This window comes from Muntiacus reevesi, chromosome 7, assembly GCF_963930625.1.
Source record: "Muntiacus reevesi chromosome 7, mMunRee1.1, whole genome shotgun sequence".
Classification (NCBI taxonomy): domain Eukaryota; kingdom Metazoa; phylum Chordata; class Mammalia; order Artiodactyla; family Cervidae; genus Muntiacus; species Muntiacus reevesi.
This window is the reverse complement of record NC_089255.1, coordinates 44925199-44945893: the sequence shown is the minus strand read 5'-3', so window position 1 is coordinate 44945893 and position 20695 is coordinate 44925199. Positions and strand designations below refer to the sequence as shown.

At 41.7% G+C, this 20695-nt stretch overlaps 1 protein-coding gene across 8 annotated transcripts in view; it reads right to left on the bottom strand.

Annotated features, from left to right (window-relative positions):
- Positions 1–341: 341 nt before the first annotated feature.
- Positions 342–20695, bottom strand: part of HERC1 (HECT and RLD domain containing E3 ubiquitin protein ligase family member 1) — a 202993-nt gene continuing 182639 nt past the window's right edge. For all 8 annotated transcript variants that reach the window (XM_065941927.1, XM_065941924.1, XM_065941925.1 and 5 more), the window contains exons 65-78: positions 19491–19672; positions 18625–18780; positions 17789–17911; positions 16515–16617; positions 14777–14946; positions 13262–13400; positions 11178–11347; positions 9689–9858; positions 9249–9414; positions 8351–8427; positions 7373–7625; positions 6536–6688; positions 3816–4121; positions 342–984 (exon numbers count right to left, since the gene is read on the bottom strand). In XM_065941927.1, the coding sequence (XP_065797999.1) occupies positions 799–984; positions 3816–4121; positions 6536–6688; positions 7373–7625; positions 8351–8427; positions 9249–9414; positions 9689–9858; positions 11178–11347; positions 13262–13400; positions 14777–14946; positions 16515–16617; positions 17789–17911; positions 18625–18780; positions 19491–19672 (2354 nt within the window). In that variant the 3' untranslated portion in view covers positions 342–798. The remainder of the gene's footprint in view (positions 985–3815; positions 4122–6535; positions 6689–7372; positions 7626–8350; positions 8428–9248; positions 9415–9688; positions 9859–11177; positions 11348–13261; positions 13401–14776; positions 14947–16514; positions 16618–17788; positions 17912–18624; positions 18781–19490; positions 19673–20695) is intronic.

Genomic DNA, 20695 nt, shown 5'->3' with positions numbered 1-20695 from the left:
TGTCTCCTGTACCAGGTATCCTGGGCTGTTTAAGAAAGGCTCCTAGGCGTGTGTCACACTTTAAGCCAGCTCTGGAGGAGGCGGCAGGGTGGTGCAAAACTACGGGCCAAGTGGCTGACACAAGGGCCTGTGATGAGGGAACACAGTGAGAGACCGAGGATGACGGAACCAATGCATAGAAGCTTTCCCATCAGGGGCTGCTATACCCATGTGGACCTCTGCTCTGTCATTTCCAAGCAAAGTCCAGTGTGAAGGAATGTTTCTGATGAATCAAAAAGCTGTCAAAATGAAAGCTCACTCTCTCTTCATCAAAGCTCCAATAATAAAAGCAGCCCAGGCACTGATTCCTGAATCAGCTTTATTTCTCTGCATAAGGAACCCTGCACAGGCAATTCAAATTAAAACAAAATAAATATATGAATATTCATGTAAAACTGTCCTTTCTAATGAACAATTATACACAATGTACAATTCCATGTTCACTGGGCGGGTTTACAAAAATGTACCATTCCCAACTAAAAATGCACCAAAATGGTTCCATGCAAACTTATCAAAAGTGACCAAAAGTATGGAGGGAAAAACCTGACTGAGAGCACTTTGCCTTTTTTTTTGTACAATCACAGAAAAATAAAAACATCTAATTTCTTTGTTACCTTTAGAGTAGCTAAATGTGGCCACTGTTTATAACGTCATTGCTTTATGTTCCTAAAACATCTATGTAGTTACCATAAAAGTGTATCAACATTAAACTGGAAGTGAACATTACTGAGAAGAAAGGGGTGATGGCACCCTCGGTAGTCAGTAGTCAGTGTCGGAGCCCTCAGCGTTGTCCACGTTTCGCGAGAGCATGTAGTTGTCCATGTCGATTGATCGGCAGTTGTTGATGGCGTAGCGCAGGCGCTCAGCCATGACCAGTTGGCTAGAGTAGGGGGGCAGTCTCAGCTGGAAGAAGCAGGTCTGTGAGGTAGGCAGACTGTCGTAAGGCTGTGGAGAGAGACCCAGAGCTGTGACTGCAGCATCAGGGTGTCATGGGGGGGTGGGGGGTGGGGAGCAGTGCTGCTCATAACCACCACCCCCCAAGTCAGGAGAGCATTTCTCCCTGCCTGCAGGTGGGCTCCGAGAACAGGACTGACTGCATGGCCACCTGGAGGGCAAGCAGAGGCTTGGCCGTGGTAGGGAGAGCGCAGGCTCTGGTGTCTGTGGCCATCTAGCTTTTGGTAAAGACGCTTCTTTCCTCTCCTCACTCTTCGAAGGCCCTCCCGTGTGACATGAGAATGAGCCCTGACTGGTGGGTTTACTTGGGAGAACATGCTTCACACAGTGCCTGCTACAGGGCAAGAGAGTTCACTCCCTTTCACCAGAGGGTGCAAACTTGAAGCTGCTATGGAGATGCGCCAAGAGAGCCAGTGAAATGGAAGGAACAACTCTGAGGGAGTCACCACACTCCTCCTCCCCTCACTGTCCTCCTAGTGAGCCTTCTGCACCCTTTGTCTGCCATCCCATTACCGCTCCGATGAGGAAGGAACAGTTAATGAAATCCCATCCCACCTCTTTAACTGATGGTAATACAGTTATTTAAAACAATAATTATGATGCTTAGTAGCATGACAGAAAAATGCTCGGGATAGACTGTTAGGTGAATATGAATATAATTTATATAAAGTTCCAAACATGTCATGCAAAAATGTGTATGCCTAAAGAATTACACAAAAGTGAAAATGGATACCACTAGAAGGACAGGATTTCTGTCCCTCCCTGCAAACACTGTCCTGGCCTGCAAACACAACTGTTTTCCAAACTATCTATAATGATAGTAATGATACATATTGTTTTTATAATTTAAAAAAAGTTTCAAAAAAAGATCCTGCCCTCTCTTTCTCACTGAACTCCTGGAAACCAGCCCTCCTTTTTGGAACTCAACATCAGGTGAGTGCATTTCTAAGAGGTGGGAGATGGAAGGCCCAGAAGCTTAGCTGTGCCAGAGCCAGTGACTAATGCAGAAAAACCACAACCCACAAAGATACTAAAGGGGAATGTCAACAGGTGGCTCTGATCTGGAAACTGGAGAAATGGTTTAAAAGTCACAAAGGAGAGACCAATAGTGGTCAGTTTCCTGAGGTTAAAACTTTCCAGGCAGGGGTGTTTAGTGGATTAACTCCTGGGATGGCAGGGTAGCCCAGAACAGATATAAGGCAAGGCTTTTTTTCCAGAACTGAATAGAAGCAAACCATTTCCTCCTCTCTGAAGCAACAAAATAGATTCACAGCTTTTAGTTTCTGGCAAGTCATGTAGAAAATTCATGGGGAGGCTCTTTTCATAGCCTTTCCTGTGTGAGGCCTCTCCAACAAGCCCAGCCTAGGAGTGGAGCCCAGGCAGGCAGCCTCAGGAGGCAGCAGGAGAGGGCCAGCTTTGACTATAGCAACTTTCAAGGGGTAGTTACTGGAAAAACACCAGAAAGGAAAGGCCCTTGTAATGAGGTCCTATTTTCCTTGCTATTTCTAGAATAAACACTATGGGCCCAGCTCAGAGGACTGCCCAGCTCTTAGGGGGTTGAGAAGGAGAAAGAGGGGACACAGACACCTCTAACTTAATGTTGGGCTTGAGGGATGTACTAAGTGTCCAGGAGATGAACATAAGGAGATCTAAGTCTGCCCTAAGGAATAGTTAGGAGGCATAGGAAAGCATCCAGGAGGGCTTCCTGGAGGAGATGACATTGGTATTGGGCTTAAAGGATGAGTAAGTGCTTGACAGGCATACATGGAAAAGGAAGAGGAAAAGAACTTTCTAAAGCAGAGGCAAGAGCCTATACAAAGGCATGGACATTTAAAAACAGTATCCATGGGTGGTCTTGGAAGTTCTCTGGTGGCCTAGCGGTTAGGATCCTGGGCTTTCACTGTCATGGCCCAGATTCAATCCCTGGTTGAAGAACTGACATCTTGCAAGCCATGCAGCATGACCAATAACCACCCTCCCCCCTCCCCAACCAACTAACCAAAAAACAGTGTGGTCTATCAGGAGAAAGGCAAGCAGCCATAATAGCCAGAAACAGTTAAGTGTCAGGAGATGATATCAGAAAGCAGGGCAGAGGCCAGACTGTGGAGGTGTTTACGGCCGCTAAGGTGGTCAGTGTTTGTCCTGGAATCAACACAAGGGGGCCCTGAACAGTGTAAAAGAAGAGTGACATGGTCAGATGGGTGCCTGAGAAAGAAAGATGACTCTGGCAGCAGCATGCATTTAAGGCTCTAAGCCCTTTTATTCCTGAGCCATCTGTCAAAACGGCAGCTGGGCTGGCGCTCTGCAGCAGGGGCCTTTCATGAGGCTGCAGAGAAGCCGCACTGCTTGTTCCGTGATGCACACCACACACGTAGCCGCAGAGCACGTCACTGCTGCTCCCCGTGTCGTCACGTACCTCCTGGAGCACGTGCATCAGTTAATGGTTAGTATCTTGGTGAAAACAAATAAACAAGACCGTGTCCCAGTGCAGAAGTCACATGATGAAAAGGCATAGGAAATACGACACAGAGGTAACAATGATGGCCCTTCTGCCAAGCTTAACTTTCATTCAGGAAGATACTGGAAGATTCAGAGAAGGTTGTTGTTGTTGTTTCTACATCCATGTAGGACTTTTTTTTTTTTTTAATTAAAGTTATGAGATGTTTCTAAACAAGTTTTTCCTGCTTGATTAAAAAGAAAAATAAAATCTGGAAATTCCAAGCATTAATCCTGAATTGGCAGGCCTACTTGAAGCCCAACATGCAAGCAACAAGGAAGCAACAAAGGCAGACATTACCAGAAAGAAAAAATACCTTACTTACCCTATCAACCTTCATGATCTGAAACCTCTGAGAAATATCAGCAGTGTTGGCTGGTAGTCGAGATCTTCCAGACACAAACCTCATGAAAAGCACACGCTCCTCGTTGGAGAACTCCTCCAGTGTGTGCCAGAACCACTGCACCAGCTGATGCTGCTCATCCACCTCCCGGTACCGTACCACTTTCTTCAAGACTTCTACGGAGATCTCGGGCATCCCGCACACCATCTGCTCCAGCTGCTTTGCTGTGAGGAGGGACAACAGCGGCACAGGGACGATCCAGGACATTCCTTCTCGGACTGCAGCCACCTGCTCCCAGGAGAGGTTGTTCATTCAACATCTGTGTGCAGACTGGGCACCCATGGTGAACCCAATCGGGTCGGGCACCTCAGGTGTGCTCATCTGCTCCCAGGCCCTCTACTTGGCCCTCAGAACTGGCATAACTGCACACAGTCCAACCTTCTTGCCTCTGACCCTTTGTTAGAGTTTCTCCCTGCTTGTGGGATTCATACATTCCTTCCTGTCCCAGGTCAAGTCAGTTCAGGGGCCCACCTTCCCAGCCCCACAAAACTTTAGCCCATGGGGGCCCTTCTAATGCCAACCCCACTCACTCACACTCCTAACCACACATGGCCACAGGCTGTTAAAACTGCTCTGTGGAATACTTCATCTTCTCACCAGGGTGAGCAGCTTTTGGAGGATGTGTCTAGGGTTTCTACTGTCTTTGTAATTTATATTTTCTTTTGAAAATAGTTATATTCTTTTTGTAAAAATCATTTGTGCTGATCATTAAAAAAAAGTTAGAAAAGTACAAAGAAGAAAGTAAAACTGAGAAGTCCTTTCATAGGAAGGCAGTAAAAAGGATCGAGAATTTAATTAGGAGATGGGTTCTGAATCCCAGTCCCACCACTTCTTTTAATTTTCTCATCTGAAAAAATAAGGCAAATAATTGCTGCTCACATGATTATGACAGTTATTTTAAATGAGTCTGTATGATTGGATTGTTAGCTTTTGTTAGCACAGTGCAAAGAACAGATCAGCTGAGGAGTGCCTAAGGGGTGCCGTCAGAGGCTGCCTACACACTCTGGTGAAACCACTCCAAGGTTATACAGTAGAGCATACTTTACACGCAGACCTACCACTGTTCAAGGTTTGTTTCATAAATAACTTCTCCACTCTTGGTCAGTTTAGAATCATCTGCCAAACCAGAGAACCCGAAGAGAAGCCACATCTTGGGGAAGTCGTTGAGTTATGATAGTGTGAGGCTGTCATGCCCAGGGCTAAGGAATGAACGGGCAATACGGACAGTCTCTGCTGGTAGAAAACGGAATGCTCCAGCCAAAATGTGCCAAAACACAAGCTGAGGTACATGGATGGCTGCTTGAGTGGGAACAAATGGGACAGCTATAGGAAGAACACGGGGTTCTAAGAGACAAGGAGGAAGTGAAAGAGGAAGAAGGCCTTATTATCAAGAAAGGAACAAAGTCAGGGCAGAGCAGAGCACAGCTGCTGGAGAACAGGTCAATCTGGCCTTCACAGGAAAGGTCAGCACAAGAGCCTGGATACCACAGTGAAACCTGGTTTGTGATCATGGCTTTTGCCTTGGGCACATTACTTCATTTCTCTGGACTCCATGCATTCATTTCTGAAATGATGATAGTAATTTCTATCTCCCCATTGAGTAACTATGGGGAAAACTGCATATGCGGGGGCCTGTTACCACATCTAGCATGTTGGAAGTGACCAGGGAATTTTTGGTCAGTTATTCCAGTCTATAAGGAGTAAGCATCTTTAAGCACTAGAGACAAATCCTAAGCCCTGACTGTGTAAACAACATTGCTGACAGGATCCACACTTACTAAGCTAAGGGGTATAGTTTTCTGACTAGGCTTGGCCCAAAGCCAGAGTCGAAGAAGGAACCAGGAGTGAAGAGTATAGAATATATATAATTCAAATTACTACACAGCCTCAGAGCCAGCATCCAACTCTTGAGAAAAGCCCAAAATCTTTTGCAAATAAGGTATTACTGAATTGGCTATGAAGGACTATATAACCAAAATCACCACTGTGGGACACAGTATTCACTTCTAAGATCACTTATCATACTCCCATCATTTACCAAATGCTTACTATGTATCAGCACAGAACAAGATATATAAGTTATATACAGAAAATACACTCTTCATTCAATGTCTCACATGCTAATTGAAGAAAGACGACCCAAACTCTGCAGCCTAATTCTTAGTCTACAACTCAGAAGTATGTGATAGCTTGAGGAATTTCTAGGTGACCAAAAAGATCTGCACAGTTACAGACCTGGAGGAAAGAGGCCCTCATATGGGATTACAAGGCCAGTCTTCAGGGATTCATTCACATGGATCCTGACTGACTGAGCTGGAGCAGGACACTGGGTTGGGGGACAGTAAGACACAAACACAAATAAGACCGAGGAAGAGTGAGAGTGAGAAGGCAGGTTCTGAAGGCCTGGCCGAGGGCTTGGCCTCCAAGCCAAACAGTGGCCAATTCAGGGCTCACCTAAGGCTTTGAGTAAAGGGCAGACCCTGAGATATGGCCTGAAAAGTCTCTGAATAGGGACTGAAATATAGATACAGATTAATCAACACTGTGAACTCATACACCAAAACTCAGTAAAAACCAGACAGCTCCTGTTTGGAGTCAAAAGCAAACCTCTCATGTGAACCTCTCAAAATGTTTCCTCTCACCTGTCGGTCCATTTCATGAAGTCGATATTCAATGGCCCTCTCTACATATTCTTTCCTATTAGAAAACGTGAGTGGGATACTATTTCCACCGGGGATTATAGGAACCATTTTGCCATCAGCGCTTTGGCCAACAAAAGAATCAAGAGGAATCATCTATGAATAGAAGAAAAAAGAATTTTTACTACATGGTAGAAATGACCACAAAATGTATGTTACACACAAACACAGCAAAACATCAAATCAGAACTCTTATGGATGAAGACAAGGCAACTGAGATAGCTGATTAGGCTACTTCAGGGGTTCCCAACTTTTAGGATCTAATGCCTGATGATCTGAGGTAGAGCTGATGTAATAATAATAGAAACAGAGTGCATAATAAATGTAATGTGCTTAAATCATCCCCAAATCACCCCATCTACCCCCATCCATGGAAAAAACTGTCTTCTATGAAATCAGTCCTTGGTGGGTAACAAAAAGGTCGGGGACTGCTGGGATACTTGATGAGCAGGGAGTGCTGACTCATCTGGTTTTCATTAAAAATGCAGTTGAATCTGTCTCCAAACCAGGTTTGATGAACTCTGGTTATCCCAAGCCTCCTGGGTTCTCTCTGTCCTTCACTCTAACAAGCAGAGAGAATGGATTAAAGGGGAAGGAACAGAAGCTGAATGCTGGAGCTGACTCTGTTAGCAGCTATTTAAACTTTTAGGTTGAACTGCTAAGTGTAGCAATGGTATAACGGCATGGGTCAGCTGGACAGCAAGGGGAAGGCTATATCTGAGTTTTACACAGGAAAATTCTCATCAACACCAGCAGAAACATGGACCAGCCAGGATTTACCTCATGGAAACTCTCCTCAGTAATCCCACTGTCTTCAATGTGAAGAATGCTGTTGAGAGTCTGCACGTAGAGCAGATCTACCTCTTCCAGGTCTTCCAGGGTGAGTGGGACACAGCACAGTTGCTTCCACACCAGAGGGGCCAAGTGGAGGTCGAGAGGTTTCTTTGTGCGAATGGCAACCCCCATTAAGATTCCCAAGAACTTAAACTGCATTAAGTGTTCATCGAGGCAGGCAGAAGGATTAAAAAGGAACCTGCAGAATTAAAGGAAATACTTCAAACAAAGTTGTCCTCATTTCTATTAGAAACAAGTTATCAAACAGCTAAAGCATTAATCTAGATCTGTGCTGTCCAATATGGCAGTCATTAGCCACATGCAGCTATTTAAGTTAATTAAATAAAATTTAAAATTCAGTTCTTCAGCTCCCCCGGTAACCACATTTCAGGTGTTCAATAGTGACATATGGCCTACTGCTATTGTTGTAGATGGCACAGGGACCGTATTTTGAACTACTTTGAGGAATCATAAAAAGGGTGAGTGAATGCTCTATTAGTCCTTTCTGCTCAAAGATGCCCTGTTTCCTAAAATCATTTACAAGTCCACAAAGCAGGACCCAAAATTCAAAATTTGACAAACATAGGAACAATAAATGATTACAAATACTAATTGCTGTGACTGGATAGCATTTCAAAGGTTTTTAATGAATTTTAATTCACTGAGGGAAGGCCATGTGGGCCTTCAGAAACACAAAAGAAGTCTGGCTTCATTTTCAAGTGACTTGTTACATCATAACAAGTCATGATGTAAGTGCCTCAGTTTCCTATCTGTGAAAGGAGAACAGTAACAGTTCCTACTCCTTAGAGCTATAATGAAGATTCAATGGGATAATCCATGTAAAACACTTAGAACAGTGCCTAGCATATAGTAAATGTACACCATTATTGCAGACATTCAGTAACACTTGCTGACTGCCCTTACCTGTCCCTATTGTAACCCACTTCTGCGGTAGCATTGGGAGATGGTATAAGAAGGTCCACAATACCAGTTTCAAGTTCCTGTAGAAGAATGAAAAATTTTTTTAGAAATGCAGTTAAATATATCAAGAAAATGAACCAATTAACATTAAAGATCATGCTGAAAAGAGAATGTTGAGGAATTTATAATGCTATATGACAAACAGCAGTCTCTGTAATTATTTTCGTGGCTGTAACTTAAAATGAATTTAGGAACTCCCCCATGGAGAAAATGTCCTGCAGTATACAGAATAAAGATGAAAAAGCCAATCCAGGGCCTGAGCTGGGGTGTCTCTGAGCAGGGTATAGTGACATTCAAATAAACTTAAAAAATGATAGCCAAGTATTATTTTAGATACAGATTTATTAGAAAAATCCTGATATGAGGCAAAGCTGGAAGGATCAGAGCTGATTTGGAAGCAAAACTGTGACTGTAGATTTTAAAATATGGACTTGTTCAAACTCTTAAGATTTGTTTTTCTAATTTCCTTGGAGCCTGGTTGTTCTTTGTTCTAAAAGCACCAAAATAAATGGGAGCACATGAGTGGTCCTGGATTTGTCTGTTACAGAAGTGTACATATGTGTCATTGCTGTTTCCTCTCTCTGTTATACAGAACAACAGATGGTAAGTCATTGGTAGATGGCCAAGCACTGGCACTAACTCAGAAACATATCTTCATGAAGCATTTCACAAAACCTTGCAATAATTCACATATACATTACTAATAGCATGGCTTTATGTAAGTACCACAAATGAATTCTTGCTTAGATTTATAAAATCATGCCACAGTCATATCACTGGAAATAATAAAACGCCCACCACCTGAGTGGACAACTCAGCAGGGGACATTGCATGAATATACCTGGCACATCTCTGTGATTGTGTCATCAAACACTCCTCCGGCATCATCAGCACCTTCTCCAACTAGCTTAACCTTCCAGGCTCGGGAGGGCAAACGGAGGTCTGAGGCATTCAGTTTAACTACTTGTCTCGCTATTTGAACAAAGATAGGCTTACACTTCCGTCCTCTTTAAAAGAAAGAGAAAACAGAATAAAATATAATACTCCCAAATCACCACAAATGTCACTTGGAAGATATTCTCCCATCAGTGAAGGAACAGGTCGGCTTAACAACAGCCAAACACTGTGCTAGGCTCACTGTAATTACACTGGGTACTGACATAAAATACTATTACTATTCTACTTTACAGATGAGGAAGCTAAGGTTCACAGAGGTTAGTCAGTAGTAAGTTCATCTCAAAATATGCCAGTTAATGAAACATACATATATAATGTGCTAACCTGGTTGATATCCTCTTTACAGTAATTTGAGGTCCATAGTTTTTGCCTTGAACCATGGTTTTTCCTATAGAGCGCACCATTGGGAGGGTGTAGACTCTTGGGGCTAACAAAGGCCGAAGCTGTCCCTGCACAATGCCCCATGTTCCAGCATTATAATGAGATGTACTATTCTGTAACAGAAAGCAAGCTTAGCAGAAATGGTACAACCTAAGGTTTAAAAGAAGTAACATGTCACTTTTAGAAATGCACTTTAAAAGCATAAATCTGGGTATTAGCCCTATTAGCAACTTTCTCAAAATATTTTTCTGATAAAGTATGATTATTAAAGTACAGAAAAGGACATACACATAAGCACACAAATAAAATCATCCCTAATATTACCATATGGAGATGGCCCCATTAACACTTTCCTCCACTTCCTTCCAGTTGCCTTCCTTTCCACATTTTCAAGATTGCACTATTTATATCCATTATCTGTTTTTCTCACTTCACTTTATACCATAAACATTTCTCTCATTAACTGTAAACAGGATGCTAGCATTCTGTTAGTGCTGCACAGTATTCTGTTGCCAGGTTGATTATCCACTTCTAACAATGATTTCTCAAATCTCTCATACACCCGTGACTAGGTTACCAAAAGAATTTTTTTCCCCCATTAATTTTTATTCATTGGAGGCTAATTACTTTACAATATTATAGTGGTTTTTGCCATACACTGACATGAATCAGCCATGGATTTACATGTGTTCCTCATCCCGATCCCCCCTCCCACCTCCCTCTCCATCCCATCCCTCTGGGTCTTCCCAGTGCACCAGCCCTGAGCACTTGTCTCATGCATCCAACCTGGGCTGGTGATCTGTTTCACCCTTGATAGCATACTTGTTTCAATGCTGTTCTCTCTGAATATCCCACCCCCAAAAGGATTTTTGACTAACAGTTTTACAAACTAATACACATTTTGGCAGGCATGCCTACACATTAACCAAACAAACATAGCCAGGTTGCTTTCTTTCTAAATTACTAGACTGTTCTATTAAGGACAATCAAATCAGCCAAATTTACTTTATCTCCCCACTGCCCCTCCACAGGGTATGTTCATTTGTAAGGACAGCAAGAAGTCTCCAAAGTTTCTCACACTCATTTATATAACCCCTTTGACTGAGGTATTAACACTTTCATGTGCTTAAGTTTTAAAATCATATACTACAGTTTGTAGAAAATACATGCTTAGCCATTCATACTTCCTTGAACTTTCGACAAACCAAAACACTGAAGGAAGACCATTTTGTGTCCAGCAGCATGATAACACCTGTATCTGGATCATCCTTAATCCAGCAATAAAATAAGAACAGAATTGGTGCCTTCTCTAGATCTCCTGGGTGCTAAGAGTAAGAGCATTAGCCATGGAGGAAGTATCTGAAGGCTGAAAAAAAGGCCCAGGGACCTGGTGAGCACAGCACGGGCACCGCTTCCTAAGCCAGCGCGTTACCTGGTTGTTGGGGCTGAGGTTCAGTAGCCTCCAGGACGAGTACATGAGGTCAGAGAAATGGTAAAGCAGCCGGAGTCTGGCCCTCGCAGTGTGAATGCTCACCTCCCTCAGAGCCCCGTACTGGGGGGGCACTGTATCGGGCAGGCCCAGCTGCAGAGGCACTGACACACCTGCCCAGAACACAGATGCACACTTGTAAAGGAAAATGCATTGCTTTCATTTTTAGCATTTTGAAAATTTTCAAACACATACAGAAGTTGCAGGTATATAATGAATACCCATTCCCACCACTTATAACTAATATTTTGCTATGTACACTTCATCACTTATTTATCAATTCCTCTATCCATCAATTCATCTTAAATTTTTGATGCACTAGTGTTGGTTTGTAAAACATCTTTTTTATTTATCATTATGGAAACTTACTTTTTCCTCCTTTAATTTACTTTCCCATTTAACTATGGACTTAGTTTCTTCACACACACACACACACATACACACACACACAAAACAAAACAAAACACCCAAATTTGTTCTTTCACATTTCATTCCTGACATCTTCATAATAACACAAGGTGTGGACCAGGACCAGAGAGCAAGTTCTGGAAAATGGAAATGGGCAACTCGGCAGAACCCCCTCCCACACTTACTAGGGCTCTGACAGAAAGTTAACATGATAGAATGAAAGATATGAGTACATGAGTCATGGAGGTTTTATGCTAAAGAATAAGCTCTGTAGAAGCAAAGACTACAAGGACTGTATCCATGGGTATCCTCTTACAGAAATGCACAAAACTCTTAAGAATCAGATACTCAACTTATTTGAGTTTCCTGCAAATAAACATTTGTACAGCTCAGTTCTCAGAGGTATTTTCCTATTAGTTAAAGCTAACATGGACCCCCTCTGTCCATGGGGTCACAAAGACTCACATGACTTAGCGACTAAACAAACATTTACTGAGTACTTCTATGTGCCTGACACTGTTCTAAGAGCTTCATAAGAACTGATTCATTTACTCTTGCAGTTCTTTACAATAGGTGTTGTTATTATGCTCATTTTACAGACAAGGGAACGGAATCTCAGGGTTACTCAGCTCCTAAGTGGAGGATTCAACCCGAGCAATGTGGTTTTTGAATCTGAACCTTTAGCCACCATGCTGTCTAGTCTCTGTCCTGAAGTGGAAGGGAAACCCTGCTGGAAGCTGAAGAAGCTCCTGAGAACCTGAAATTGTCAGTGGCCTGGCAGCACTGCTCATTCTATTAGAACATTCTTGTTTGGAATCTACTTGGCAGGCCTACCTTGCTCTCTAAGGATATCTAAGAGAAAACAATTGGTATGGGGAGTTTTCCCCAAGGACCTGTGGCTAAGAAGTAGGGGACTCCAAAAAGGAATGAGAAAACAGCTCTCAGGCACAAGGTCACTTCAGGGACATTCTAGTGCTTCAGATACCAGAGAGGAGTTGATAGTCTACGAAAGAGGTAGCCCAAATATGAAGAAATGCATAGGATTATAAATATCATACTTAAGGCAATGGTTACACTTGTGGGGAATGATATACATTTTCTTTTTATCTTTTGTAGATCTATAAGGTTTCATAATAAATTAAAAGCAAAACACACAAAAGATAGAAATATTCTATCACTAGAGAAAAATGGTAACAATTTTTTTCTGCTGTGCCAATGTATAGACAACATCATGCTTCAAACCACTGATTACAGTGGAGAATTCGACAAGTGGTCTCAGGGCTTTTCATCTTTATTAATAGCATGCCTTAGAAAGCTATAATTCATCACTTTTACATATAAAAAATACTTCATTGCTGTTCTAAAATTATAAATTTGCTTGCCTAAGTAATATGTTTTCTTCTTTTGGGAAGCAGAGAGGGACTGCTATGCAATAGTCTGTAGAAGAACTGCCTGCTTTGAAAGTATCTGCAGTGCTGTAGCACAAAGAGTGCTTTGGTTGTGTGGGGGAAGGTCTGATGGCTTCAGAATGGTGCCTGGATGCAGTGTGAAGCTGGCAAGCAGACAGTGCAGCTGGGGTGAAAGAGAGGTTGCCGGAGCACAGCTATTTCCTCCCTCACCTGGTGCTCTCGGCGGGACAGGTGGTGCTGTCCATGCAGCACTGTGACAGCGGCCAGCTGAGATCTGTCGAATATTTTTCCCTTGCAGAACTGTTACCAGGGTTGGTTCTCGAACGTGGTTGGTATGACCTAAGCCAAGCTGGGAATAAATTACAAATACTCAGATATTCAATTAGAAAGAGGAAGAGAGGAAGCCAAGATGATAAAATTTTGTTTTGGATGGTAGCAGACATAAATAAGTTACTATCTTTATCAAGCAACAGTATCAAAATAATGAAGTTAATTTTGATTTTCTCTATCAGAATGATCCTCATAGCTCATACTGTCTCCTATAAATTAAGCTGCAACAAGGCCATTCCAAATCTAGCAGAGGAGTCTCAATGACTGAAAACATTTTCACTTCTAGACAGGAAATAAATTCTTGGAAAGTTAAAAAATACATATATAACAGAATGATCCCTAGAGGTTTTCCTTAAAATATACTGATTTCTTGATTTTTAACATAGATTGCCTGTGTAACAGTAAATAAACAATTATAAAAATACACACAGAATAAAATTCTCATCTCCAGATCTCTGTTCTTAGGGCCTGACTAGGACAACCAGTGTTTTGGTGGCTGAGCACCTCAACATCACCAGGCAGGATAATGTCAAGGTCCACCAGGGACCTTCCAAAGGCGTCCCCACATCAACTCTCTTCTCATTACGACAATGTGCAACCAGAGTGATGACCAGCTTCCCCACCTGTTAATATAATGATGAGGAGACCACAGAGCCAAAACGAGGCTACTATGAATAATATTGGACCTTGAACTTGAGGGCTGCTGGTTCTAGAGGCAGCCATAAGTAAAGCAGATTTACAGAGGAAGGGGATGTGGTTCTTCATGTGGAGCTGAACGCCACTGTAGTAACAGGCATCTCAGACCTCCTCCACCAAAGTACGTCCCTCCTCCACATACAGGAAAGGCTGAACACATCAACCTCTTGAGTCTTTTGTCAATCTCTTATAGGCTCGGTTTGTTGCTCTGCATAATGGGAGTGACAAGACCTCCTGAACAAACACAAATATACTTTGTACACTGTCATATCATAAAATATAAAAGTATTGTTGTTTTATTCTTTCCATTTTTCACATTAACTGATGTTTCTAGTACGTAATCTCTCTTATTACTGTAGTGAAAATGATGATGATTAATGACAGTAGCAAATAATTATAAAATGCCGTTTACTATGTTCCAGGCACTTCTCAGTTATGTACACACACACATATATTGAGTTAATCCCCTTAACTACATTTGCTGTATTGCCAGATTTCTCTTTAAACAATGATACATTTACTAGGCCACAAGCAAAAGAGAGATACGCACAACTGGACTCAAAGTAACCTGGTGTAGAGCTCAGTGACGTGCTTGAGGCCTGGTGTAGATATTCTGAGTTTCTAGCTTATCTCTTTGTCAAATGAACAATTTTGTCAGATTTCTAGACATGAGAGAGCAGCAGAGAAGTAAATATTTACCTGCCCCTCTGAATTGCTCCCCCAGGCATACACATCTCCAGTTGAAGCCAGAGCAAGTGTGTGTTCAGCTCCAACAGCCACATCTTCGATGACCACTCCAGCCAGGACAGGGATTTGCTGTGGTCGATTGTGATTGCGAGCACGCCCTTCTGGCAAGCCTATCAAGCGATCTGAAAAACAGCAAAAGGAAATTTATGGAGGGTACACCATAGTCCTTTTCTAATATCTAATGAGTCATTTAATGTCTATGGTGGTATGGCAATGACATATATATCTCACTGGGGCAAAAACTGGTTTTCTGGTAAGGTATACTGGATTCTGAGTGAATAAAGTTTAAAACTGCTTCTTTGCAAAATGTCACAATCTCCTTATTCATAAAAATAAATGAAGTTAAATTTAAAATGATTAGCTTACCTCAAACCAAGAGGTACCTCTAGCATCCTCATACTTGAGAGGACTTGCACATAAGTCACAAAGGCTCTAAAGTTCTTGCAGCCTAAGAAAACATATCATGCAACCTTTCTTGTTCTCAAATTTCCAGCCAACTTCTCCCCTTATCTTTGCCACCAAACTTCTACAAAGTGCACACTAGTTCCTGTTGTTTCACATGCTGTTTGGCTTGGCCACCTTTTGCAGCCTAACTTCCATTCTCATCACTGCACTGAAACTACTCTCAAAAGCCATGAATAGCTCCTAACTGCCTACTGCAGTGGCCTCTTCTCCAGCTGCAGCCCACGGAGCTCTACTTTACCTTCTGATAATGTGGCCTCAGCTCCTCCTGCCCCTCAGAGACTGCACTGTCCTGGCTCACCGGCTACCTCTCTCTCTCTCTCCACTCCTTTCAAAGCCAACTCTCTTGAGTCCTCTTCCTGTGCTTACATGCCCTTTACTCACATTCCAGAGTTTTAGCCTCTTACTTTTCTATCCCATGTTCTCTCCCTGGGTTTCTTAGAGCCTATTTATATGGCTTTAACTACACCATTATCCATTAGGCAAACCAACATCTCTATAAGCAATCCGTCTGGAATTTCAGACCTAAATCGCCAGTAACTTGCCATACTTCTCCATATACGTAGCCTAGAGTACATGGCCCAAATTCAATATGACTAAAACTAAGCTCTTTGTCTCTTTCCCCAAAACCAACCCCTTGTCCTGTCAGTGGTGTCAACATTCTTCCAAGACTAGAAACTTCAATCATAGCTTACTTCTTCCTCTTCCTCACATCTGCCTCAAACATCCTTCAGTCACTACAACTTGCCAGGAAGCTCCACTTACAAAAGTGAACACGTTTCCAGGGAATCCCACTGTGGATGCCTGGATTTGGATTTACTTAAGATTTGAATCCTGAATGCCTGTGAATTCCTAAGACCTGAACCCCCCAGTCCCTGCAAGGACTGGGAAGTGAGGCAGGATCCAGAGGAGCTCTGGTGGTCAAGGCAGTGCTTGTGGCAGCAAGGCAAAAAGGCAGCAGAGATGAGGAAAGGAAGGCTTTGGCAGGAATTCTTCTATCAAGAACAGAGGCTCTGGTAGGAGGGGTGATCAATGAGGAGGAGTTTGTCCTAACAGCAAACATTATGAAAGAGGAGCTGAAAAGTAGCTGGGGAATGAGAGTCACTCATCACCCAGAATGAGAAGTGACTCAATTTAAGCATTTTCTATATAGCTGGAGGGAATATGTTTCTGTAATACATGTGTGCACAAAATAAGCAATATAATTAGTGCCTGGAAAATGCCTTACCTTGACCAAAGGTGTACACATGACCATCTTTGGTTAATGCAACAGAAAACTGAGTTCCACAAGCAACCTTTTTTATTCCAATTCCACAAAGGACATCAACTTTCTGCAAAGTAAAAGGGTAAGGCACATACTTTAAAAAGAAAAGAAAAAAAACTCAAATTTGCCTACTGGTATGTATAAACTGGACATGAGTTTGAGTAAACTCCGTGAGTTGGTGATGGACAGGGAGGCCTGGTGTGCTGCGATTCATGGGGTCGCAGAGTCGAACACGACCAAGTGACTGAACTGAACTGATGTATAAACTCAAGGACTACCTTCTAGAAAAATATTAATAATCACCCACCTATTTCCAGTCAAACCCTCACTCCTAAATGTTATTTTCTCATACTGCTCTGCAGACTACCTGAATTTGGGCAAGTTCTACAGGGGGTATGGGATGTTTGACTAAAATCCCCCAGCGCCCCATGTGATGTGGAAACACTACTCTGCATAACAAAAACCAAAGAGAACTCAATAGCTGTTTGAAGAACACTAAAAGACCAGGTGAAGCCACAGGCTGCTCCCAGTCAGATTTTTTTCTGTTTTCAGAGGTAACAATAACTGCTTTATGTGTTCTTCAGAGAGGGTTTCCTTCCCTTCTGTACCTACTGCTGAATATTTACCAAACTAGCTATCAAGATGTCACAGACTACTTATGATAGTGAAATCTGGAGTTGAATGTAAATTGAATACTTATAAATCACGCTGCTTGTTAAACATATTAGAAAAATCCACATAAAAAGGACTGTATAAGAGTTCTGAAGAGCCGAAAAACCTTCTATAATGTGAATAAAGACTCTAAATTATTGTTTATGCACTCGGTTTTCCTATTACTTTTAAAAAGGCACACACCTGTATAATTCAGTGGTAAGAACAAGCTGAAATGGCAGCCACAAGCAGAGTTACAAAAGATTGTTCACGCCTCTCTCCATAAGATATCCTGGGAATATATTTATACTTATTTCTTCTCTATATGGGAGGTAGTCCTACAATATTCAGTCCATGACAAACACAGATGCTTGTCCTTGCAGAATTTTTATATCGAGTTTAGTAATTAATGGCTTATTTAAAATAAGATCTAGAATGATGGAAATTTAAGAATAAGCATAGGAAGCTTCTATATTTCATTATGAACTATCAAAAATGTTAGAAGTAAATTACTTCCAACTAAAAAGAGGTACTGACATAGAAGAAAACCATGATGTCTGCATCCCTAGATTAAAGACAATACTGACCTGAGGTGAAGATTTTGCAGTGGAATTTCCTAAACCTAGTTTTCCATAGTCCCCATCTCCAAAAGCCCACACCATGGAGCCATCTGCTGACACCGCCAACGTGTGGTTTAAGCCACAAGCCACCTGGAGAAAGAACAGGTGGTCAGTAAAGCAAACGACAATACCTAAAACACACACCCATTTCTGGGTCCCTTTCTCTTTACTTCAGTGAAAAAGTTGGCTCTGTTTCCAGAAGATTTTTATTGGTTTCAGGGTTTTACATATGTTAACCAAAATTTGTCATGAAGAAAATATTCTGAACATTCACAAACAAAAGACAACCTCCTTTTCTTCAAAGAAATATCTTTCAAATATCTATGGCTAACTCTGAATTAGACAGTACACAAGACAGGAAAAAAGTATATATGATGAAAAAATACTCATTCACACCAGAGACAGTCTAAAGAATAATAAAAGATAGAGGAAGATAAAAATATTTTATCTCCTCTTTTCATTAAGAGAGTCTCAACATGTATAGGTCATGGACAATTACTATTAAAGAGCAGCAGCTACCAATATGCTACAATTCAGTCATCTACTTCCAGGATGCCGAAAAGGAGTTACTATATTGTATAAAGGTTTCATAACAAATTATATTATGAAGAGGAGTTTGAAATATTCACATTCTGAATTATGACTTTCATTTGTTAACCAATTACCAATTAGGCCAAACAAAATGTACATCAGGATAAGTACAACTGGTGATTCTAATCTTCCTGAAAGGACAGTATCTAAGTGCACACAGAGGAAACAAGAAACTATGATCAGATAGAACATGTTAATGACTTATTTCATGCCTGTCCAATCTGATATCCCTCCAGTGCAGTCACTCTCTCTGGAAGTTTTTTGTTAGAGGTGTTTCCCAGACCCAGACGACCATAGTCACCATTCCCAAAGGTAAACAGTTTGCCATCTGATGTTACTACTGCTGAGTGTTTGAAGCCGCAAGACATCTACAAACAGAACCAACAAGAACAAAAATGTTAATAAGAGGGTATACTAAGAAAAAAATCAGTCATTTGGGTTTTTAATACAGTAATAATCTTTAAAATAAACTTCACTGGCAACTCAGGATCTTCAAGACCAGTATGTCCTATCCACCCAAGTGGCCCTCCTGCTCCTGCAAGTCTGATCTACTCATCATCTTCAGAAAGACCAGAATAAACAGCACACCTTGGAAGAACTGTTGCTGCTCTTCAGCTGCACAGAGATGACTTAGGCTATATGAGTTAATGAATGGGGAAATTGTTTGTAAACTCTAAGGTACTATGCAATTTGACAACACTATTTTCAATCATTAATTGATTTTCCAGAAAAAAAGTATACGAACTCAACCTCTGTAATAAGGACGACAGGTTGAAAGCAAAGCTTTCCATTTAGCAGTAGATTAAGAACCGTGGGACAGGAGTTAAACCTCACCTCTTACAAAGACCTGAAGCACCCTGGCCTAGGTCAACCAGTTGATTTAGGAAAAACAGTCCATTCTAATACCAAAACCTATTTAAACCCCTGAGACACTCAAGAATGACTATGAACCACCAAAAACACTGGATCTTTTATGATGGGGTAATATGTTTTTACTACTGTTTTTCATCACCTAATCTTTAGAACTAAACCCAGTATGTTTACATTCAAAGATAAACTTATCCATATCCTGCCTGACCTGCACCACTTCTTCTCCCTGTAAGGCCTCGATCTGCCTGGGCCGTCGCTGCCTGTCGCTGTTCCCATGGCCGAGTTTGCCATAATCACCATCTCCCCAGCTAAAGACCTCACCACTTTCAGTCAGGGCCATTGAGTGCCCATCAGAACCACAGGAAGTCACCAGCTGGGTCACCACAAAGCCTGCAACAGAGCAGAAACACAAGAGTCACTGGGTGGTAAAAGTTCCCTCTTTAGTTGAAGCTGCTACAAAGTAGTCTCATAGAATAAAAAAATACCACAACAGTACTACAGAAATAAAAAAGAATATCTTTAATTATAAATCTAAATTGTAGCCATAACCTAGAAATTTGGGAGCAGTAACATAAAATGATGATCATGATAAGGAACAGAAGAAGGGTGATAGGAGCAATTCCAGTCACTAAGGACTATGTTCTAGTCACTCCTATAAGTGGATTGTTCATTTTCTATTTTCCCACAGAGCCTATGAGGCAGATATTATCATCACCACTTGTACAACTAGGGAAACTGAGTCACAAAGAGGTCTAGTAGCTGATGCAAGGCACCAGAGGCAGGATGTAATAGAACTGAACAGGAACCAAGCCCTCCCATCCCCAATGTTGTGCTCTTCACACTTATATCTGAAGGAAGAGAACTTAGAGCTATTCAAAAATTTATTATGAACTTATGTTACTTAAATGCATTTACTTAAAAAAACTCAATTTGCTTTATCTATTGACTTTAGAGTCAGTAAAAGTTAACTTAAGAAACAAGCCAGAGGCCCCCTGCAGTGCTTTTTCCAGAGATATTCTTTCTCCAAGTCAGAGAACTCTGATGGAGATGCCCTTTTAAAGACTTTAGTAGGTATGCACATTTCTATGTAAATTAATGTTTAATGTTAATGAAGCACATGCCTGATTACTACTGCTATTGTGTGTGTGCTCAGTTGCTCAGTCATATCTGACTCTTTGCAACCCCATGGACTGTAGCCCGCCAGGCTCTTCTATCCATAGAATTTTCCAGGCAAGAATACTGGAGTGGGTTGCCATTTCTTCCTTCAGAGGATCTTCCCGACTCAGGGATGGAACCCATGTCTCCTGTGTCTCCTGCATTGGCAGGTGGATTCTTCACTATTGAGCCACCTGGGAAGCCCTACTACTGCTAATAATGGTTACCAAATTACAATTTTGCAATCTTAAAGAATTT